The sequence below is a fragment of the Pteropus medius genome, unplaced genomic scaffold (genome assembly GCF_902729225.1).
Source record: "Pteropus medius unplaced genomic scaffold, Ma_sr-lr_union100, whole genome shotgun sequence".
Lineage (NCBI taxonomy): Eukaryota > Metazoa > Chordata > Mammalia > Chiroptera > Pteropodidae > Pteropus > Pteropus medius.
Window position 1 is genome coordinate 12,404,999 of NW_024349799.1, and position 20,424 is coordinate 12,425,422.

Here is a 20,424-nt window from a genome sequence, read left to right on the forward strand (position 1 = left end):
AATCAACTCCCCAGCACCAGTGATAAGAAGAGGACCCCCCACCCACACATGCAACCAGTTCTTAGCCAAGAAATAATCACCACCTCCCAGCCTCCCCCATTATTAGAAAGCAATAAAAACTTGACAAAAGAGAGACATGTTTGCCTGGTATTATCATTCTTTCATTCAACAAAAACTTAATAGCTCATCTCCTGGGCAGCAGACACACAGCTGGCCCAGAGGATTCAGTGCATGGTCCCTACTCTCAAGGGGTTCACTCCCTGGTGGGAGAGACAATTACACAAAGAGATGATTACAGAACTATCTCTTTGGTCTGTGGTATCTCAACCACACTGAGCAGCATGGGAGGTCCTGAGCAAGTGGTGCTATTTCCTGCCACTGCCTGGAATGCCCCTCCAGTACCACTCCCACCCCCAAGCCATTAAGGACCACCCACCTATGTCTGCCTTCTCTGACGCAGGAGAAAAGCCTCAACCTTAATTCAGGTTCTGAAATTTAATTTTTACCTAAGACTGGACATTTCAATTAATGAATTGAGACTTTTTTAACTTAAAAGCAACCATAGTTTTGGGCTTTTTAAACCACAGATTGGCCAGAAAATTTTGAGGCCTGTGCCAGTTTTCATCCAGGGACACGGGAAACATGAAAAACCTCCAGGAAAAAAAATACAAAGAAACAATGGGAGAGAAAAAAATCTGTATTATAACATTCTACAAGCCACATTTGCTCAACCTTCCAGCCACCCACACCTGTGTGTCCCTTAAATTGTGAATTCTGTCCTGTCTAGCAGAGAGTTGTGCAAAGACTAAGTGCTCAACTAAGCTGGGAGTGGGCACAGAGCAGAGAAAGGACACTGTGTAGGGCAGGGCAGATTCTGTCCCAGGGAGCTGCTGCTGCTGGCGGCACTCAAGACAACACTGCCACAGGAATCAGCCTCCAGAAGTAAGTGTCTCTCAAGGAGGCTGGATGCCCTTTAATAGCAGCTGTCTTTCATTATACAGATAGACCTAGAAACTATCACAAATGCATGCCAGCAAGGTAGTGTGAGTACAAATACAAATCAGCCAAGGTGTAGATATCAGAAGCTTTCCTACTGGCACTGCGCATGTACAGTGGTTACCAGGGAGCAGACGAGAGACCCACCTAAAGAAAAGGGTTGTAAGCAGGTAAACCAATAAGGGAGAGGTCACGTGACTGCCTATCTGTGCGCACTGACTTAATTTCACCACTTCGTGAGATGTGCGTCCCACTGCAGGTAAGGAAAGTGAGGATGACAGGTTAAGGAACTTACCAAAGTCACACCACTACTAAGTGACACAGCTGGGATCTAAACTCAGGTCTGTCTGGCTCTAGAGGTCACAATGCCTGACTGTGGGTGAATATGCTGTCATCTTTTGTTTGCTTGGAGGCTACTCTGTAAGCCTTTAACTGTGCCCAGGCTGATTTAAGGCCTAGGTTCGTAGAGGTGGAGGTCTGAGGGCTGAGCACCGGAAGGCTGCTAAGGAGGGGAGAGACTCCCCCATGCTTCACACAGTTGCCCCCCACTCCCAACTCCAACCACCTCTCTGCTCTGCCATGTTTTCTTGCCAACCCTACCTTGTTTCTCCCATCTGCACTTCTGGGGAGCATGCCCTCAGATGGCCATGCTCACTACCCTCTCTGGCATCACCGGGGTTGGTGGAGAGCAGCCGACACACTAATCAACTCATACCCCTTGCTGGTACCCTCGCCAAAGCTGGGCACCCACTGTTTGCCACCTGGGTGAGCTGGCACAACTGGATTAGCACTGACAGTGAACTGAGGGTCATGGGACCACCCTCAGGAGCCAGGCATGGGCAAGGGGCACTAACTTCCTCCCAAGCCCTGGCCAGCCTTCGCTCGCACCTCTCCTGCTGGTAAGAGGCCAGGGACACAACCAACCCCACTGCTGCTGATCAAAGATGGGCCTCTGACTTTTCAGAGGAACTGACAACAGGGTGGGCGAGGGGGTAGGAGAGGCAAGCTGGTTTAGCTGTGGGACTGGGCTGAAACCCCTCAGCCTGCCCTGACCCCGATAGGCAAATCTGACCTCATCGACTATTGTATAGCAGTGGGACCAGAGCCTAGTCGTCCCCTCTGAAGATTGACCTCCTCCTGGGCAGCTTTCTATCTGCCTTCTCTAAGTCCTCAACACCTACTATGACGGTTTCTTACCTATGGCAAGAAAATACCAGAAATATTTCACAAATTGACATATTTACTTCATTATTTGCTGATCAGTTGAGTGCACATGGATGTATCTAAGTCACTTTTAAGTCATATCAGTGCAAAGACACAAACACATGCTAGATCACCCTTCTGGGTGAGAGTCCTGGGGGACACTCAAGTCCCAGCGTGGCGTCTCTCTGTCTTCCACCTGCTCCACCAGCTCTGGCCAGCTCCCCTTGATCCTTCCCTGCTGCTTTCCCTCCTTTCTGTTTTCCTCCTCCCTCCCTTTCTCCCTTCCTTCCCTCTTTTCCTCCAAAATCTGTACTGTTTGGTAGATTCAGACAGAACTGGCTTAGCAGCTTTGTGACCTTGAAAAGGGGCTCTCCCATCTGCAAAGCAGGGCTCTCTAAAAGTGGTAGCTGCTAATGGCCTGCTGTGCAGCCGGCTCCCCAAGCCAGGTGCTGGGCGAGCACTGGGCGTGCATTTAGGGGCCATTACTCCTCACCACAGCCCTTGAAGTAGGTACTGACATTACTCCATTGGTTAGATGGGGAAACCAAGGCTGGAAGAGGCAAGGTAGCTACCCAAGAACAACTTGAGTGGAATTGGGATGAGACTCGGTCTGTCTCTCTCTGCCGATTTCAGGTTCACGAGAACCTACACAGCTGCTTGCTTGCTTCTTCCCTCCTTTCCTTTCAATACAGTGGCAAAGGAAGGACAGGCCAGTCAAAACAAAACGCAGGTTCATAGAAGCCTAAACACACTGGTGTCACTACAGCTGCTCTGGCATCCTTGTTTCAGGCAGACTGCATTTCACCACTCTGGGACGCTGTAAATTCCATGGAGGCAAGGACCAGGGCTTTTGCTTCTCTGGGCAGGGAGAGACGGTGTCAGGAAGAGTAGCCACTTGGCAGACTGCTGGATGCAATGGGACTGTGAGGGCTCTGGGGCTTGCGGGGGTACGACAAGCAGGGATAGGACAAGTCCACAACAACTAAGACCCGACATAAAGTGGGCTAGAGAGGGCTGCATGGAGCACCGCGGGAGCAGAAGAGAGTGCAGGGAGGACGACTTTCTCAGAGAGAAGTTTATTGGCACCACCGGCCACCACATCCAGTGTTAGGCTCTTTGACTTCAGTGTACTGAATCCTCACAAAGGAGGAAACTGAGCTCGAAGGCAACACCCTTGAAAAGCCGCTGAGCTGGGATTCAAATCCAGATCTGTCCAGTTATAAAACTCATGCCCCGTCCTCTGTACAGGCTGCCATCTGAGAGGACACCCACTCCAGGCCTCAAAGAATGATGTCCAGAATAAATGAATCACTTTCAGAGCAAAGTGAAAAACACATTCTCCCTAAATCTCATATCTAAACTGACTGGAAAAGCAAACATAAAGGACGCTGGGGACACGAACATGGTGAGATGAGCCATCTGAGCAAACGTCAGCTCTCCTACCCCCAATTTCCTGCTCTCTCGGCCAACAAGGCCAATGGATATTCCAGAACAGCTACCGCTGATTAGTCCCAGAAGAGAGGTCTCTCAACTTCAATATCTTCAAGACAGCTTCACTCCTTGGGCCCTGGAGTCTTAGTTTTGTTTTTTATACTGCAAGACAGAAAGATCGTTAGAAGTGGGTGAGGCAAGCCAACAGGAGAGGGAGGACCCAGGAAATCCTGAGGACCATGGTCACCTAGGCCTCAGATGCCCCCTGCAGGAGCTTCTTGGAGGTGGTGGAACCCAGATGGCAGAATCTCTAGTTGGTGCCTGGATCCCTTTTCTTCTTTAATGGAAAAGGAAGCTTATGGGGTTGGGAGGGAGGATAAGAAAAGAAAGACACTGGGAATTAGAATTGAACATACTGGCATGCCCATCATTCCCTTTAGGATGAGTCTATTAGAGAAAAATAAAATCTCAGGTAAGCGGGGACTCTCAGAAGCCATCTAGTCCAATCACTGAGTTTAAACAAATGAATCCTGGACCCCATATTTGGAGAGTCTGGTATAGGACAGGGAGGTGGGACCTGCTCCAGCACTCTAGGTTGTTCTAACACCAAAGTATAAGGACCAGCAAGTCAGTCTATATTCCTGATTCCCTCCCTTTCTCCACCAAAACAGATGCTTGCATGTTTCCTCTATAACACTGCCTCAGTGTGAATACCTCCAGATACAGGGGGCTCACTAACCCCCAAGACAGCTCTTTTCTCTGAGACATAGCAAGCCTGCTGCCAGCTATGTCACTATTGCTTCCAGGAAGATCGTTCTCTTTCTTCTTCCTGCCACCCCATCTTTTTATTCAGCCCTGTGAGGCAAAAAATTTAGGAATTGAGGGTGTTCCCCCCACTCCCCACCTCCTCTTTGCAGAAAACAAATGCAATCAGAAGGGCATCTGCCATCACCTTTCAGCTTCTGGAGGAGGGGAGCAGCTGAGTTGCTCTCAACTGTAGGGCAGAGGTGACCCCTGGTGGTCACAGAGATTACAGCTCACAGGTGGAAGTGGGAGCCAAGCACTTACTTTGTTCATGATCCAGTCAGCATCTTCAATGGCTCTTTTAATAATCTGCTGGATTCTCTCAGGATTGTCTTCATCTGAATGAACTCGGAAACTCTGAAAGTTTAAGCATAAAAAAAGATGACAAAATTCACAGGACCGGCAGCTTCAGAGTACCAGGCATGGGCCAGGCATACTGCAGGCACTTTATACTCAGCATCAATCTTACCCCTCCATAGAGAGTTGATCCCACACAGAGATGAGGAAAGAGGCTCAGAAACCCTAACTTGCTGCTAAGCAACAGTGACAGCATTTGAATCCTACTCTATTCAATTGCATAGCCCATACTCCCACCAGCAGGACACTGTGAAAAGGAAGAGTGGCTCCCAAATTACCCCCAAATCTAGCTGGGCCCAAAGATTTTAAGGCAGTGGGGGGTGGAGTTAAGTGAAATTTCCATCTGTTTCATCTGCTCTTCCCAAGAAGCTGCTTTTACTAGGGCGAGACCTTGGCCTCACAACAGGGAAGAATAGGGCTTCCTCTGGCCCATGCTGTTAAGTCAGGCAGAGAAAGGAGGGGCAGGGGTGGCTTTGGGAAATCCAGTCAGGCCCAGGCTGTTGTTTGCTTTTGACTAGATGTTCACCCTTGAGAAGCTCGCAATGTGAGATTCAGGTTCATCAGTGTGGCACTCAGAACCCTTCAAAAGAAATGGTACCTCCTCTGTCCTATTACTGTCAATCTCATACATCCTCCTACTTGTCTTTAGAGCACCTCAAATGCTCACCTCCAGGAAGTCCTCCCTTACTCCCTCAGATAGCTAACTGCTCCCTTCTCCAGGATTCCACAGCCCTCTGTTGCTATTTTTATTTTTACTTTCCATGTGACATTTGTATTAATTTTAGTCTTTAACTCTTTATTTGGAAATAATTTCAAGAACACCACAAAAGAATTCCCCTCAGAATCACTGATTCTTAACATTTTGCTACATTTGCTTTATCATTCTTTCTTTATATGTTTGTATAAAAATGCTGGAAGCATGGTAAAGTTGAGGGCATCATGCCCTTAACTCCTACTAAACACTTCAGTGTGTATTTCCTAACCAGGGCATTCTCTTAATAACCACGGCAATCAAATTGAGAAAATTTAACACTGATAAAACGCTATTATCTAATCTAAAGCCCATATTCCAATTTCATGAATTTCTGCAATAATGTCCTTTATAATAATTGTCTCCTTCTGGCCCAGGATCCAATCTGGGATCGTGCATTACATTTAGGAGTCGCATCTCCTCAGTCCTCTTTAAACCAGAGCAATTATTCTGCCTTTCTCTGTGTTTTGTGACATTGACATGTTTGACGAGTATGGGCCAGTTATATGGTAGATGGTCCCTTGGTTTGGGTTTACCTGATGTTTGCTCATAATTAAGTTCAGGTGTGCATTGTTAGCAGCAACGCCTGTTAAAATGATGTTGTGCCCCATACTATTTTAATTAACCATTTAGCTGCCTTATTCAAGCCCCGGCACAGAGCTGGTGTGCTAGATGATGCAACCTCTGTTTCCTGAACAGAAACCAGACAGAGAAGCTAGGCTTCTGGTGGCTCTTACCAAACTGTGGCCCCACCGCCACCACCTGAAAGCTCATCCCTGCCCCCTGCCCCCTGCCCCCAACCCCATGAAGGGACCCATATTACAGAAAGTATCCCCTACCCATGGCCCAGCATATGCTGCTCCCACCTGCCTGACAGCGTGTTTGTAATGCTCCTGGATGCCCTTCGTGGGCAGCTGCCGGCAACAGCGCAGCAGGTATCGGTAGAGCTGCAGTGGCCTCTGGACCAGCTCTGCCCCTGGTAGTGGAGCCATCCGCAAGACCATCTGTCCCTGGAAAACATAGAGCATCACTTCTAAGGTATCAAGCCAATACTTAGCCCTGACCTCCAACTCCCCGTGCTCTATAAAGCAAGCTTAATACAGCACAGAGGCCAGGTTTCCCTCATGCCAACCCTATGGAACCCAGACCCTGAGCTCAGGCTGAGAATTCAGTCCTATAGAAGTCTAAGCCCGGAGCAGACCTGCAAGGACCAAAGACAAGATGTGCAGCCTCATCTTGGCGTCTTCTTTCTGGACACCAAGTTTAACTGATGGGTAAGGAGGTGTCACTAACAGGCAGAGTAGAGGAGACAAGCAGAAAAACTGCTGATAAACCAGCTAACCTCAAGCAACAGAGGGCAGGATGCCCAGAGGTCTGAGCCTCGCTACTCAAAGTGTGGCCCTGGACAGGCAGCACTGACATTGCCCAAGAGCTTGTTAGAAATGCAGAATCTCAGCCCCACCTACTAGACAGAACCTGCGTTTTAACAAAATAACGATTTTAACAATTCTAGAGGGCTCTGCATGAAGAAGCAGCTACTTACAGAGTTGTCATGCTGACCAGGGCCTGGGCACATGATTTCATTTTACTGTGTATTATAAATAAGAATAATGAGCACTTGTTCTGTCCTATTCACTTTACTTAGTGACTAATGCACACATTAAAAAATTCAGCACAGCACCGCAATGTTCACTGCAGCACTATTTACAATAGCCAAGATACGGAAGCAACCTGAGTGGCCAATGGTAGAAAATTGAATAAAGAAGAAACAGCACATATATACAATGGACTATTACTCAGCCATAAAAAATGAAATCGATGGACCTAGGGGGTATTATGCTAAGTAAAATAAGTCAGACAAATACGATATGGCCTCACTTATGTGTGGAATCTAAAGAATAAAATAAACAACAACAATTACAAAAAAAAAAACAAAGACAGGACTCATAGATACAGAGAAAAAACTGATAGTTACCAGATGGGACGGGGGTTGGCGGGATGGGTAAAAAATGTGAAGGGATTTAGAAGTGGTTACAAATTGGTAGTTACAAAATAGTCATGGGGATGTAAAGTATAGCATAGGGAATATAATCAATAATATTGTAATAACTATAGTGCCGGGTAGGTACTAGACTTATCAGGGGGATCACTTCATAAATTATATAAATGTCTAACCACTACACCTGTGTCTAACCACTACAGCTGTACACCTGAAACTAATATAAAATAATATTGAATGTCAACTATAATTGAAAAATAAATAAACAATCAGCACAGAGAGGTCTGACAACTTGCCCAAGGTCATACAGTTGATAAGGATAGAGCTGGGATTCGAACCCAAAAAAGCTCCAGAGACCACCTTTTATTTTTTTTTTTTTTAAAAACTTTATCAAGATGTAGTTAATATACAATTAACTGCACATATTTAAAGTGTACAATCTGATAAGTTTTGACATATGTATATACCTAAGAAGCCATCATCACAATCAAGAGAGCGAATACCTCCATCACCCCCATGTTTCCTCATGCTTCTTTGTAATCCCTCTCTCCTACCCTCGCCACTCCCCACTCCCAAAACAAGCACTGCTTTGTCACTTCAGATCAGTTTGCATTTTCCCGAGTTTTACCTAAAAAGATAGAGAACATGCTCTTCTGTGTCTGCTTTTGTGTCTGCAGAATCCATATTTTTAACCTCTGTATTACAACGGCTCTCTCCAAAGAGAGAGCCTACAACTCTAATCTGGCCTCTTATTTTTTAAAGCAGGACGCTCTAAGAATATAGATTTTTTTTCCAATGGTAGATTCTAGAACGTAAGAACTTGTTAAGTTTCTGCTAAGTACTTTCCAGCCCATAACTGTCCCCTTCTTTATGCTCACTGCACCATAGGCTCCCGCCTAGGCATCTGCCACAGCGTCTTACCTGGTGTCCCTGTCTCCAGTCCAGTCTAGTCTCCTCCACGGACTCCGTGTCCTGGGTTCATCCCACAGTTGGCCACAAGGAATTTCTCCCAGATGCCCCAAATCCACAAGTACATCACCTCTTGGTGCCTTTGCTTATGCAGTCCCCTGAGCGTAGAGCTCCCTTCCCCTCTTCTGGTGAGGAACTCACGTTCAGCCTACCAAGTCCAGCTCAGTGTCACTGCCTCTAGGAAGCCCTTCCTGACTGTCCCTCCCTGGTGGGGCTGCAGTACCCTGCTCACAGAGCTGTTATAGTGCTTCCCACACTGCCAGGGATTCATCTGCTGCCAGGCCTGTGGAGCCTGGCCCAGGCCCCGGCGCTTAGTGTCCTGTTTGTTTAACTGGACTGAATGGAATGTGTTATCTCCTCTGTACAGATTTCCTCTCTATGACAGAAAAGCTCACTATATTCCAAATGAAGGAGCTAAAAGACCAAGGTTAAATGATGCCTTGGTTTTAAAGTAACATTAAAAAAAAGAAGGAAAGGCAACCCCCTCATCAAAAAGAGAACCAGAATTCTCAATCTATCAGAAGTCCTTAGACTACGAAAAGAAACTCATTAAGTAACTAATTTCAGAGGCTCCTTCATTCCATTTCTAGCATATTATCTTCCTGACATATTATCTCCACAGCTAAGTTTGCCAATTGCTCATGGTACTCTGGTCTCTAGCTCTAACACAGGGGTGGGCAAGTTGTTGTCTGTCCTAAACACCCATCCTCCCTTTTGGTAACAGCCCCAGATGTGTGACTGGTGATCCACTCCTCCCCAGGTCTCAGCTCATACGCTCTGGGTGAAGCTTTGCTCCAGGCCTAACCAGAGATGTGCAACCATGTGGTCACAGGGACTGGTTCACAGATGGGCACATGATGGAAGCCGAGTGAATCTCAACACCTTTGCAAGAGTGACTGCAAAGGACTCAACATTTTCTCTAGACTTGATGCTGAGAGGACTTGATACTATCTCAGGGAGGCCATCTTGCCTTTTCTTAAAGCCTGAGACTAAAGCCACACAGCAGAAGGCAGAGCTAAGAACCTGGGCTAAAACCAAGTCTGAAGAACTCATTCGAGCCCCAAAACCATCCACCTGAAGGCGGTCCCACCCCTAGACTTTTCAATGATCCAAGCCAATTAATCCCCTTTGCCAAAGCAACTTGAGTTTGCTGTTTTGTCACTTGAAACCAAGAGTCCTAACGGATCAAAAAATCTTAATCTCTCAAATTCTGCTTCCATGATTAGTTCTAATGTTTCAACTCTAAGAAAGAATACAAAGGTCCTCCTGCTGGCCAGGCTGCCCAGCCATGCTTCAGTCCAACAAACTGAGGAGAACACCACACAATGGGGACAAATACCTTCAAATGCCACCACAGAGGACATTCCACTGAAGTCCCTAACCCAATGGGCAGACTCCACCGGCAGGCTTCCCCAAACTATATAAAGTGCTAATCGAAAATCGTAAAATGCCAGTCGTGTAACAGATGGTCGCCAGCTGCAGTCTTCAAAATTAACATTTGGAAAGAGCACAGCTTTGTTTCATTACTTAAAATCCCAGGCAATACTTAGAAACCAACTCAGCAAGTATGGGCGGGAGATTATTTTCAGCTCAATTATAATTCTTAGTCATTCTCAGTAATATCTAGCAGAGAATGCATGTGTGGGTCCACTCAGAAGAGTTAAACTAAAAATGTTTTAATTTAATTTAAAGTGTGGGTTTGCTATTATTTAAGGGGCAATGAACCTCACAACATCATTGCTAAAACGGTAGTCAAACCCTGTGGCCCTACGAGCACTCACTTCACATATCCTGCTCTTCAGACTTGACCTTAGCCTCTCCACCTGGAGAGGGCTCCCTGCCTCTGTGAAGGCACTGCCATCTTCCCAGGCAACCAAATCAAAATCATCACCGAGCCAACCCACTCCTCCTTCTTCCTCAACCCCCATGCCATTGGTCTCTAAGTCCTATTCAATTCTACCTCTGAATGCCCTCTCAAATCTGTCCCCTCCTATTTCCACTGCGCACCCTTGGTTAAGGCTCTTATCACAGCTCATGTGGACAACTCCGAGAGTTCCCAGCAGGTCTCCCTGTCTTCCAATCTGTTCTCCATTCAATGGCCAGGGTGAATCTTTCCAAAATGTAACTCTCGGCATGTCGCGTTCCTGCCTAAAACCCCTGATATCCACCGTTACCCACCTCCCCTATCATTCATGACAACTTTTCCCAGAATGTGGGTCAAATACGAAATTCCTTTAAGCAGTATGTGGAGCAACACCTTTTTATTGTAATGATTTTATATTTATTTTCATATGTAATGAGAAAAAATCCCATCATTTCATATGTATTATGGTTTAAAAGTTTTAAAAATGGCTTAAAACTGATTTTTTAAAACGCATTAAGCAAATAAGAATGCAGTTAAATGTGGATATGATGAAAATCATACAAGTGGTACTGAAGTTTGGAAAGCACTAGTCTACAGAATAAAATCCATACTCCTTTCCAGGGCCTCCAAGGCCCTCTTGATCTGGCCCGTACCCACATCCTCTTCACATCTCCCACCACCCACTACCAGGCCAGGCAAACTGAGCTCTGAGTGACACACTCCGTGACATCCTGTTGTATGTTCACCTGCTATGTGACAGAATGCATATAGTAGATGTATTAGGATTCTGCAGAGACAAAAAGAAATAGGAGATAGATAGATAGATGGATAGATAGATAGATAGATAGATAGACAGACAGACAGACAGGCAGACAGGCAGACAGATGGACGGACAAGAGATAGATGATAGACAGACAGAGATAAAGACAGACAGAAAGACAGATAGACAAATTCAAAATCTGCAGAGTTCATGTTCCAGTTTGAGTCTGAAGGCCGGAAGCTGTTATAAAACCAGGAAGAGCCAATATTCCAGTTTGAAGGCTGTCAGGCAAGCGAATTCTCTTACTCAGGGGAGAGACAGTCTATTGTTCTCCTCAGGCCTTCAAGTGCTTAGATGAGGACCACCCACATCAGGGAAGACAATCTGCTTCACTCAGTCTCCCGATTTAAATGTTAATCTCATCCAAAAATACCTTCACGGACACATCCAAAATAACATTTGGCCAAAAATCTGGGCACCCATGGCCCAGTCAAGTTGACACATAAACTTAACCATAACAGTAGATGCTCAGTATCTATATGTTGAATGAATCCTACTTCTTCTTACAATACCCCTATCCGTTTCCTGTAGATCTCTTGATCCTTCGACACTCAGCTGAGGTCTGGCACCTCCTCCAGGAAGCCCTCACTGACCTAAGCACTCCTGCCACCATGCTCTGTGAGAGGCCCGTGGATACCTCAAACAGCCCTCATCACCCCACATTACTCTAGTTCAGGCTCCATCACCTCTCCCCTGGAGTACTGGAAGGGTAATTACCTTCCCTCCACCCCTGCCAGCCACCCTTTACATAGCAGTCACAATGCTTTATCTAACTCCAAACTTAAATTCTCCCCAAAGCTGGACATGATATTGGATGTTATTATTAGTTAATTTACTTAGGTATAATAACAATGTTGTGGTTATGTGGGAGACTGTTCTTATTCTAAGGAGATGCAAGTAGAAGTATTTCAAGGTGATGTGTCATCACATCTGCAACTGATTTTCAAATGGTTCATCAAAAGACAACACAGAAAGAGAAATCACAGGGTGAGAAAGATAAAGCAAACACAACAAAATGTTAAGATTGTGTTTAGACAGCAGGTGTAAGGGTGGGTATTGTGCTGTTATTTCAACTTCTATATATTTTGAAAATTGTCATAACAAAAAGTTATTTTTGAAAAATCCTCCCACAGCTTTGCCATCACCTAGTAGATAAAGCCTTAAACTCTTTAGGCTGACACCAATTCCTAAAGCTTTTTTACCTGCCAAGATTCATCCCTCATCACTCTTCCACCTGCCAGGCACACTGACACACCACTTAGAGTTCCTTTAACAATAACACCAATAATAATAATAATAACAATCACTAACAATTATTACTACACCTGCTTTACTGAATAGTTACCATGTGATAAGTCCTATTCTAAACAAGGCAAGTGAATTAACTAATTTTAATCTTCACAATAACTCTACAAGAAGGTACCATTATACTCTTCCTTTACAGATAAAGAAACGGAGGCAAAAAAAAAAAAAAGGGTAGGAAATTTGTCCAAGTTCAGACAGCTGAGTGCAGAAGCCAGGATTTCTACCCAGGAAGTCTGGCTCCAGAGGCCGTGGTGGATGCTCCCTGGAACACTAGCCCCATTCTCCGAATAGACTTCTACTTATCCTGTAGCTGACATTTGTGGTTTTTTCTAACAGCTCTCCCTGTCCTAATTTCTTTTTAAGGGATGACTTCTTTCCATTGAGTTAGGCCTGCTGAGACTGTTACCAGTGGCTCGATCTCTCCCAGGCACAAATTGAGCATTGGACCCCAGCTAGGTTGATTGAGTATTCCCCACCTCTGGAAATGGGTTGTCGAACAGGGTTACAAAAGAGCCTGAAAATGACTTCATGTACTCCAGCAGTAGTATGTCCTGATCAGCTTCTTCCTGCTCTGAATCGTCCTTGTAGGTCCTGCCGCCTCGTCTGCCAGAAATGTCTAGATTACTGCCCAATTCTCCAGCTTTCTCCCTTGATTCTGTGAGCTCCTAGCATTCTTGCAATTAACTTCTTTTTGATTGAGTCCTTCTATCCATTCTTACACAGAACTAGACTCTTTCTATTATCCGTTTGCATGTAGCCTGTTGTACCTGCTTAGGTCAGCAGGAATCACCCCATGCTCCGAGTGTTTGCCTCTCAATCTCCCCGACCAGACCAAACTCCCATGCGGGCAAGGACTGAGTCAGTTCCTCCATCTCTGTTCCTTCAATGCCTAGCACAGTCCTGGGCACATAGTGAACTTCTCATAAATGCTTGCCAACTGAATAACCTCAAAATCTGACCCCGCCCCTAACTTGAGAAAACAACAACTTAGCCTTCTCCCAGCCTAATGGCCCCGAGGATCCAAATGTGGCTGAGACAGACCCAAGGTCTGTGGATTTCATTGATTAAATTAGCTCTGTATACATCAAAGAGAAAAAATATATATTTTTTTAGTCAAATAATATTTATTTAGCTTTTTCCTAAGTAAGAACTGAATTCTGGTTTTTCCTCCTGCAGCCTTTCATGAATTAGGAAGTTATAAAATCACTTAAGGTAGCAGGCTTGGCTCACAGTAGGCTCTCAGTAAAAGATGTTAATTGAATGAACAGAAAAACAGTCCAAAGTAAGCAGTCTTTCAAAACCAGAACACTGAAAAGCTGGAAGCCACCTTCTCCATCTAATATAAAACAAATCTCTTCTCCACATCTCTGGCAGCCCAAGATGTCAGAAAACAATTTTGGTTCTGAGCTAAAATCTGCTCTATAAAATTCTAATTATTGGTCTGAGCTCTGCCCTTTGGAGCTAAAGTCTCTGCTAAAATACCCCCAAGTCCTGTCTTTAATTATTCAAAGTCAATTATCCCAACTCTCATTCGTTTCTTTTCCAAGATAACCACCCTGAAGATGCTATCATCTCCCAATGCTTCTCCAACTCACTCACCCTCCTCTGGACACACTCACCCTCATTAATGATCTCACAATTAAAATCGCAGTTTGCTTGTGCTCTGACCAGCGCCATGGGCAGCCGCGCTCAGGTGGCACTATCACTTCCTCAACTTGGGAATTCAAGGAATGCAACTCAGACTGAATTCTCTGGGCCCTTACCTGGCCCTGGCATTCAACTCAAAGGTACCTTTTTTCTCATGAACTATTCTTTTTTGTTTTCCATGAACTTAAGTCTGTTTCCCTATCTTGCATTTTACTAGTTCAGTCCAGAGTCACAATCTCTGGGATGCCTGATCCTTTCTGTTATACAACTCAACTCAATTCAGCATAACAAAAGCATAGAAACGATCACATGCCCGGTACAAATGGGGTACAAAGAAAGAGAGATTAACCCCAGCAGGCTGTGTCGGTCACCCATACAATGCCATTCAGAGCATCTAACATGTGCGTGGCTCTGGACTCAGCCCTAGGACCACAGAGTTGAAAGGCCTGACATGTTAAGGAACAGTCTTACCCCAAGCCTCCCACAAAGCTGATAGCATGTCTTACTAGCTACCATGTGCCTGGTAGGTGTTGAGAGCTTTACATGTGTTGTCTCATGTATCCTCACAACAAACTTATGGGGTATATGTCATTAGCCCCATTTTAGAGATGAGGAAACTGAGGTTCTGACAGGTTAAAGTAACTTGGCAGAGGCCACACAGCTAATGCATGGTCAGGTCTATTTGATTCCAAAGCCCATGCCCTTACCAGCTTTTAACGCCACCTGCTATGTTGATATCTGAGCCACCCACAAAAGGCTGCCCAAATCAAGCTAAGGACTTCACAGAGAACTCTCCCTAGGGCTCATTCAAGACCAGGTCTAAGCATTCATGAAAGCACTTGACTGTTCTATTATTCAGCACTTATTTTCCAGCCTTCTCCATAAAACCTTGCTTCATGCTTTTCAGAAACACAAGGACACCATCTATAGCTTCCCCTGCATATAGATCAAAAAAAGTTACAAGGCTGATGTCAATTACACAAAGGGGGCAACTAAGGATTTGCATTCAAAAAGTTCTTAGGAAATCCAAAAGAGAATATGATAGAATAAAGGAAAAGAACACAAAGGGATTTCCTGGGAGCCAAATGGTACCATGGGCACAGATGCTAAGAAACAGGCCTACAGCCCCACTTAACCTCATTGTCTCTTTCCTTGATTTTTGCCCTGACATAGGGTGCCTAAAAATAAGTAGAAAAAAATGAAAGAAAGGAAGAAAGGAAGGAAAGTAGGAAGGAAGGAACTAGGGAACATAACTGGAAATCATGCCCTATTGAGCACAAGCTAAATCAAGCTTGCATAGGCCATTGTTTAAATATGCAATTATTCTTCTGGATAGGGAAAGTCACAATATAAGATGAAAGCAGTTCTGCTCCCCACAACTCTGGGGTTCCAGCTTGCACATGTGCATTCTCCAAGCTAGAAATCAGGCAGCAATGCTTACTCCTCCAGTCTCTCTTCTACATAGTGGAGGCTCTCAAACCAGCCCTCTAAACTCCACCCCCTCACACCCCCTTCACCCCCTGGGCACTACCTTGGTTCCCAGCTTTGTAACAATGTCTCTTTCAGACTATCCCAATACCTCCCAATCAGTCTCTTTCCTTCCAGTCCAACCCCCACATTGCTGCCCAAGGACACTTCCTAAAAAACACACCCTGTCATGCTCCGTCTCCAAAATCTCTGTGGAGTATTCTTTACCCATGGCCTTCCAAAATCTGGCTCCAACTTCTCTCAACAAACTCATCTCTTACTGTCCTTCTTGCACGTCCTGCATTTTAGCCACACTGAACTTGGAGGTTAAGTTCATGGACTTTAGGATCAGATAGTCTGGGTTCAAATCCTGACTCCATTACTTGCCTGGGCAAGTTTCTTAACCTCCATCTCATTGTTTGTTGCACATTTGTCAGTGGGGCCGCTAACGGTATTTCCTACATAGAATCATTGTGAGAATTAAATAATGTTCCTAAACCACTAGCACCATGCCTGGCACATACTATGTGCTAACTATTCGTTGTTATTGTTAATAGCATCTTTGAAATGTGCTGTGCTTTTCAACATCTCTCTTTCTCCTACGTTGAATTCTTTACCCACCTCAAGAATTCCTCTTTATCTTTAAAGATCCAGTTCCTAGGTCACCTCTTTCAGGGTTTCACTCCATGCTATCCATGCTCATCACACTGTACTATAACCATTTATGTAACAATGTGATGGAATAGCACAGAGCAGGTTTTGATGACAAACCATCCTTATTTTGGAGCTTACCTCTGCCATGTACTAGCTGTGTAATACTGGGCAACTTGCTTGACTTCTCTGTACTTCTGCCTCCTCCTCTGTAAATTGGAGAATGGAATATATACCTCAAGAAAACAGGGGGTGGAATATAAAGATCAAGCAAGCTAACATAAGTGAAGTGCCTAGCACAGGGGCTGGCATATATTAGGCACCTGAACATCTTACCCTTTCCTACTCTACCTGGCTGTCTGTATTCCTTGCTAACTGTAAGTTACTGGATGACAGAGACTATATTGTATTAGACATCCCTCCACAATCAACAGTGCCCAGAACATAATAAAAGCTCAATAAATATGTGTTGATTGACTCCCTCTAAACCAGAGAAGAAACTAAAGCCAGGAGGAAAGTGATTGTCCTGAAGTCACAAAGCCATCTCAAACTCAAGTTCTTTGGCTCTGAACCCTCAGCTCTTTCTACCACACCTGCTATCTCAAAGGCTAAGGAGTCACCCTGAACATCACATCTGTCAGCCCAAACTGCCGAGTCTTTCTTTACCAGTTTCAAGTGAACCTCGTGAGCTATCCCAGCCAAAGCAAACATGTTTGATCCAGAGCTGAATAACGGGGAACCCGAACTGAATCATTGTAACATCAGACTGCTTTGTTACAGTGGCCTCCCACACACAGGCCACAAAACACTCTGGTTTGAGGGCAAATGAAGAGAACAAATGTATTGTATATGTACCAGGTGTTAAACAATGGGCTGAGTACTTCAGGGGGGCTACTTAATCTACAACCCTATTATTCCCACTTTATAGAGGAAAAAGACTAAGGCTCAAAGTCACACAAAACTAGGAGGGAGCCACAGCTGTACCCAGGTCTCTGCCTTCCTAACTCAAACTCTTTCCACACATACCTAGGGCTTGTCTGAGAGGATCATTGAGCCAAAAACCCCCTGGTTTATCCTTTTCTTCACCCCCTCCCACTACCCCTGGCCTTCTTGCTTGTCCTCACATACCCAGCCACTCTTCAGGGTGCCCACATGGTCCACCCCACCCCCAATGATCCAGGTCTCACACAAGAGGCCTTTGTTGGCTACACTATAGTCTCTTCTATTTATCTTCATGGCATTCTTCACTTTATATTTATATTCCCCTACTGAGATGTAAGCTCCATAAAAGCAGGGAGTTTATCTTGTTTATAACTGCATCCCTAGTACGGTACAGTGCCTGACACATATAGGGGTGCGTGAGTAGTACTAGTCATTGAGCACCAACAAGGTGCTGGGTGCTGCGGATACAGAAACAAACACAAGAGCCCCTATTCCCATGGAACTTACACATTAACAAAAAAAGATAATAAAAACCAATTATAACTTAATACTACAAAGTGGAATTCTAGTCCTCGAGAGACTGGCTCATGGGGTCCTTCACCCAGTCAAGGGTCAGAGTTGTTTTCTTAAAAAAGAGACAAAATTAATCTGAGGTCTGAGAGAAGAGCAGGATTTCGTTGGGTGAAGGTGAAGATGGAGGGGTGATGAAGACAGAGCTGCCTGCAGCCTGCATGAAAGCCTAAGGGAGGTAGGGATTGCCAGGCCCACAGAAGCCCAAGAAGGCAGGGAGGGCAAACAAGAGCATAGAGGATACCATCGGGAAGGTGGGGTCAGATCCAGAAGGGCCTGGTAGGTGGTGAGGGGTTAGATTAGTCCTGAGGTCCATCAGCTGATGAATGGATAAATAAAACATGGTACCTTCATACAATGGAATATTATTTGTAATTGAAAAGAAGTGAACTACTGATACATGCTACATGGGTGAACCTTGAAAATATTACTCTAAGTGAAAGAAGCTAGTCACAAAAGACCAAATACTGTATGATTTCATTTATGCACAAAGTGCAGAACAGGCAAATCTATAGACAAAGTAGGTTAGCGCTTGCTAGGGCTGGGGGAAGGGGACGTGGGGGCAGTTACGACTAAAGGTTTCTTTTTGGAAGTAATGAAAATGTTCTAAAATTGATTATGGTGATGGATGGTGTTCAAGTCTGTGAATGTATTATATTCAATTGTGCATTCTAATTGCACGCTATGTAAAAGCTAACAAAAGATTAGTCTTAAGGGCTAAGGGGTTTGGCTACGAGTGACTTCATTTGTTACTCAGAAGCATAAATCAAAACGTGAAGGTTACTCCAGGTAACAACACTCACAGGGCACTCTGAGTAGATGGACCGTGCGGGGGCTACGTCTACTTTTTTAAATGAGCAAACCGAAGCTGACCTCGGAGGCGTGTGCCAGATAATGAACATTAAACTAGCTAGCCCGGGGACCCGGCTTCACAGAGGCGTCTGGAGACCCTTGAGCTCTTTGTGGCCCCCACGCCGCTGCTGGAGGCCTGGGGCCTTCTCCGCTCCTCCCAGCCGCCCCGACGAGGCCTGCGAAAAGTCACGCTCCAGGCCACCCGGCTCTTCAGGGGCACGAGAACGGACGGGGAAGAAAGGAAGGGAGTACTGCAGGTCGCCGCTAGGTCTTCCACAGGCCACGCAAAGCCAAGGATTCCCAAAGTGTCACACGCCCAGCCCACCCCATTGCCCCAGCGACTCCGCGCGCCCCCGCCCTCCGCCTGCGCCCAGCGGCTCACCCGCCTCCACTGAGGAACGTGAACCCCGGACGCGGAGGACGCGGAGCCGCGACTGCGCCTGCGCCCCCGGACATGCGCAGCACCGCCCCCGCCTGGCCACTGTGCGCCCAGCGCCCTCTGTCGGCCGCGTGCGGGACTCGGGGTCCCCAACATGTGATAGCTGCTGGGTTCCCCTTCCCTGATCCAACCGACCCAGTAGAAAAAGAAAGCTATCCCACTAACAGCCGTCTTTACCTTAAGCACCTACTCTTCTTTCGGGCTGTTGCTACCTCAGAAATAAGCCCTAAAAGGCAGACTCTCCCCCATATTCTTGAATACGGATCACTGCTAAAATATTAGGAGTGTTCAAGATCTGTGAAAAGGCTTGCTAGAGGTCTTTTCCTAAACCACTCGTGTTGATGACAAGAATTATATTTGGATGGGAATCTGCGTTTTGAATTATTTCATCAAATTACAGTCCCATAACACCTGTCAAAAGAATAAATATGACAGTAATAGGCATGCTTCCTTTCAGACCCATTATAATTATAATTGAGGAAAAGAATACAGAATTTAAACTCAGAGCTACTGCCAGTATCATTCTTTGAAAATGAAATAATGCTGTTTTATTAAATAGGCTCTCCCCGCTCTAATGTTTAAAGCTAAAGTGCTTCTCTGAATTGATTTAAATACAAGTTTTATATCTTGAAAGAAATAAAGATGAGTCTTTATCTTCAGACAAACCCCCTGTTCAATGATGCTGCTGATCTTCTCTCAGCTGATGTCTAAAAGGGAGTTAGGTTGTTAGTGGGTAATATTGCTTCTGTTCACGTCTCTCTTCTCCAGGGCTTTTTAAACCTATTTGTAATGAAAAGGCTGACTTCCTTACACAGACAGACTCCATGTGTAGCTGATTTAACAACTTTTTTTTCTTTTTTTTTTTTTTTCCTTCTTTTTTTCAAGGAAAACATTGCTCCCTGATGGCACCTGGTAATCTATTTTTCTCCTTTTAGGGTAAGAGAAGCAGGGAGACATTTCTTAACAGAAATGTTTTTTTAGGCTTTTCTCCCTTTTGTCTTTTCCTAACTCCCTGTAGAGTTTTCTCTCCTTTTTTCATTTTACCTCTTCACCTTACTAGCCTTCCTCCAAATGGAGGGGGTCTGCCCTTGAAATATTCAGATAATTGCCTCAAGCCTTCAATTTATTTTCAATATGTAGACTTGTACCAAATATATCTGAAAGATACAATTGAACCTCCATAAATCAGCCCTCTTATTTCTATATGCATATTCAGGGGCATTTCATTAGTGCAGATTCAATCAATAAATAATTAAGCTTTTAAAGCCCTTATTAGATACAATCTGCAGTATCACCATCCATTCCTGTTTTCAGTCTTAGGATCACTTAATATTTTGAAGAACTGTCACAGTTCGTT

At 45.1% G+C, this 20,424-nt stretch overlaps 1 protein-coding gene across 5 annotated transcripts; it reads right to left on the reverse strand.

The window, feature by feature from the left end:
- Positions 1-682: 682 nt before the first annotated feature.
- Positions 683-19,101, reverse strand: LYRM9 (LYR motif containing 9). Of its 5 annotated transcripts, none has more exons than XM_039886070.1 (5): positions 19,011-19,054; positions 16,406-16,473; positions 6,382-6,552; positions 4,699-4,791; positions 3,799-3,985 (listed from the first exon to the last, which is right to left on the reverse strand). In XM_039886070.1, exons 2-5 carry the CDS (start codon positions 16,412-16,414, stop codon positions 3,941-3,943), a joined length of 318 nt encoding a protein of 105 aa, XP_039742004.1. In that variant the 5' UTR covers positions 16,415-16,473; positions 19,011-19,054; the 3' UTR covers positions 3,799-3,940. The 5 variants fall into 5 exon arrangements, with proteins under 5 accessions (XP_039742003.1, XP_039742004.1, XP_039742005.1 ...); XM_039886071.1 differs by having other exon boundaries at positions 16,406-16,500; positions 19,011-19,046; XM_039886069.1 differs by lacking the exons at positions 3,799-3,985; positions 16,406-16,473 and adding an exon at positions 683-3,792 and having other exon boundaries at positions 6,409-6,552; positions 19,011-19,101.
- Between the last annotated feature and the right edge of the window lie 1,323 nt (positions 19,102-20,424).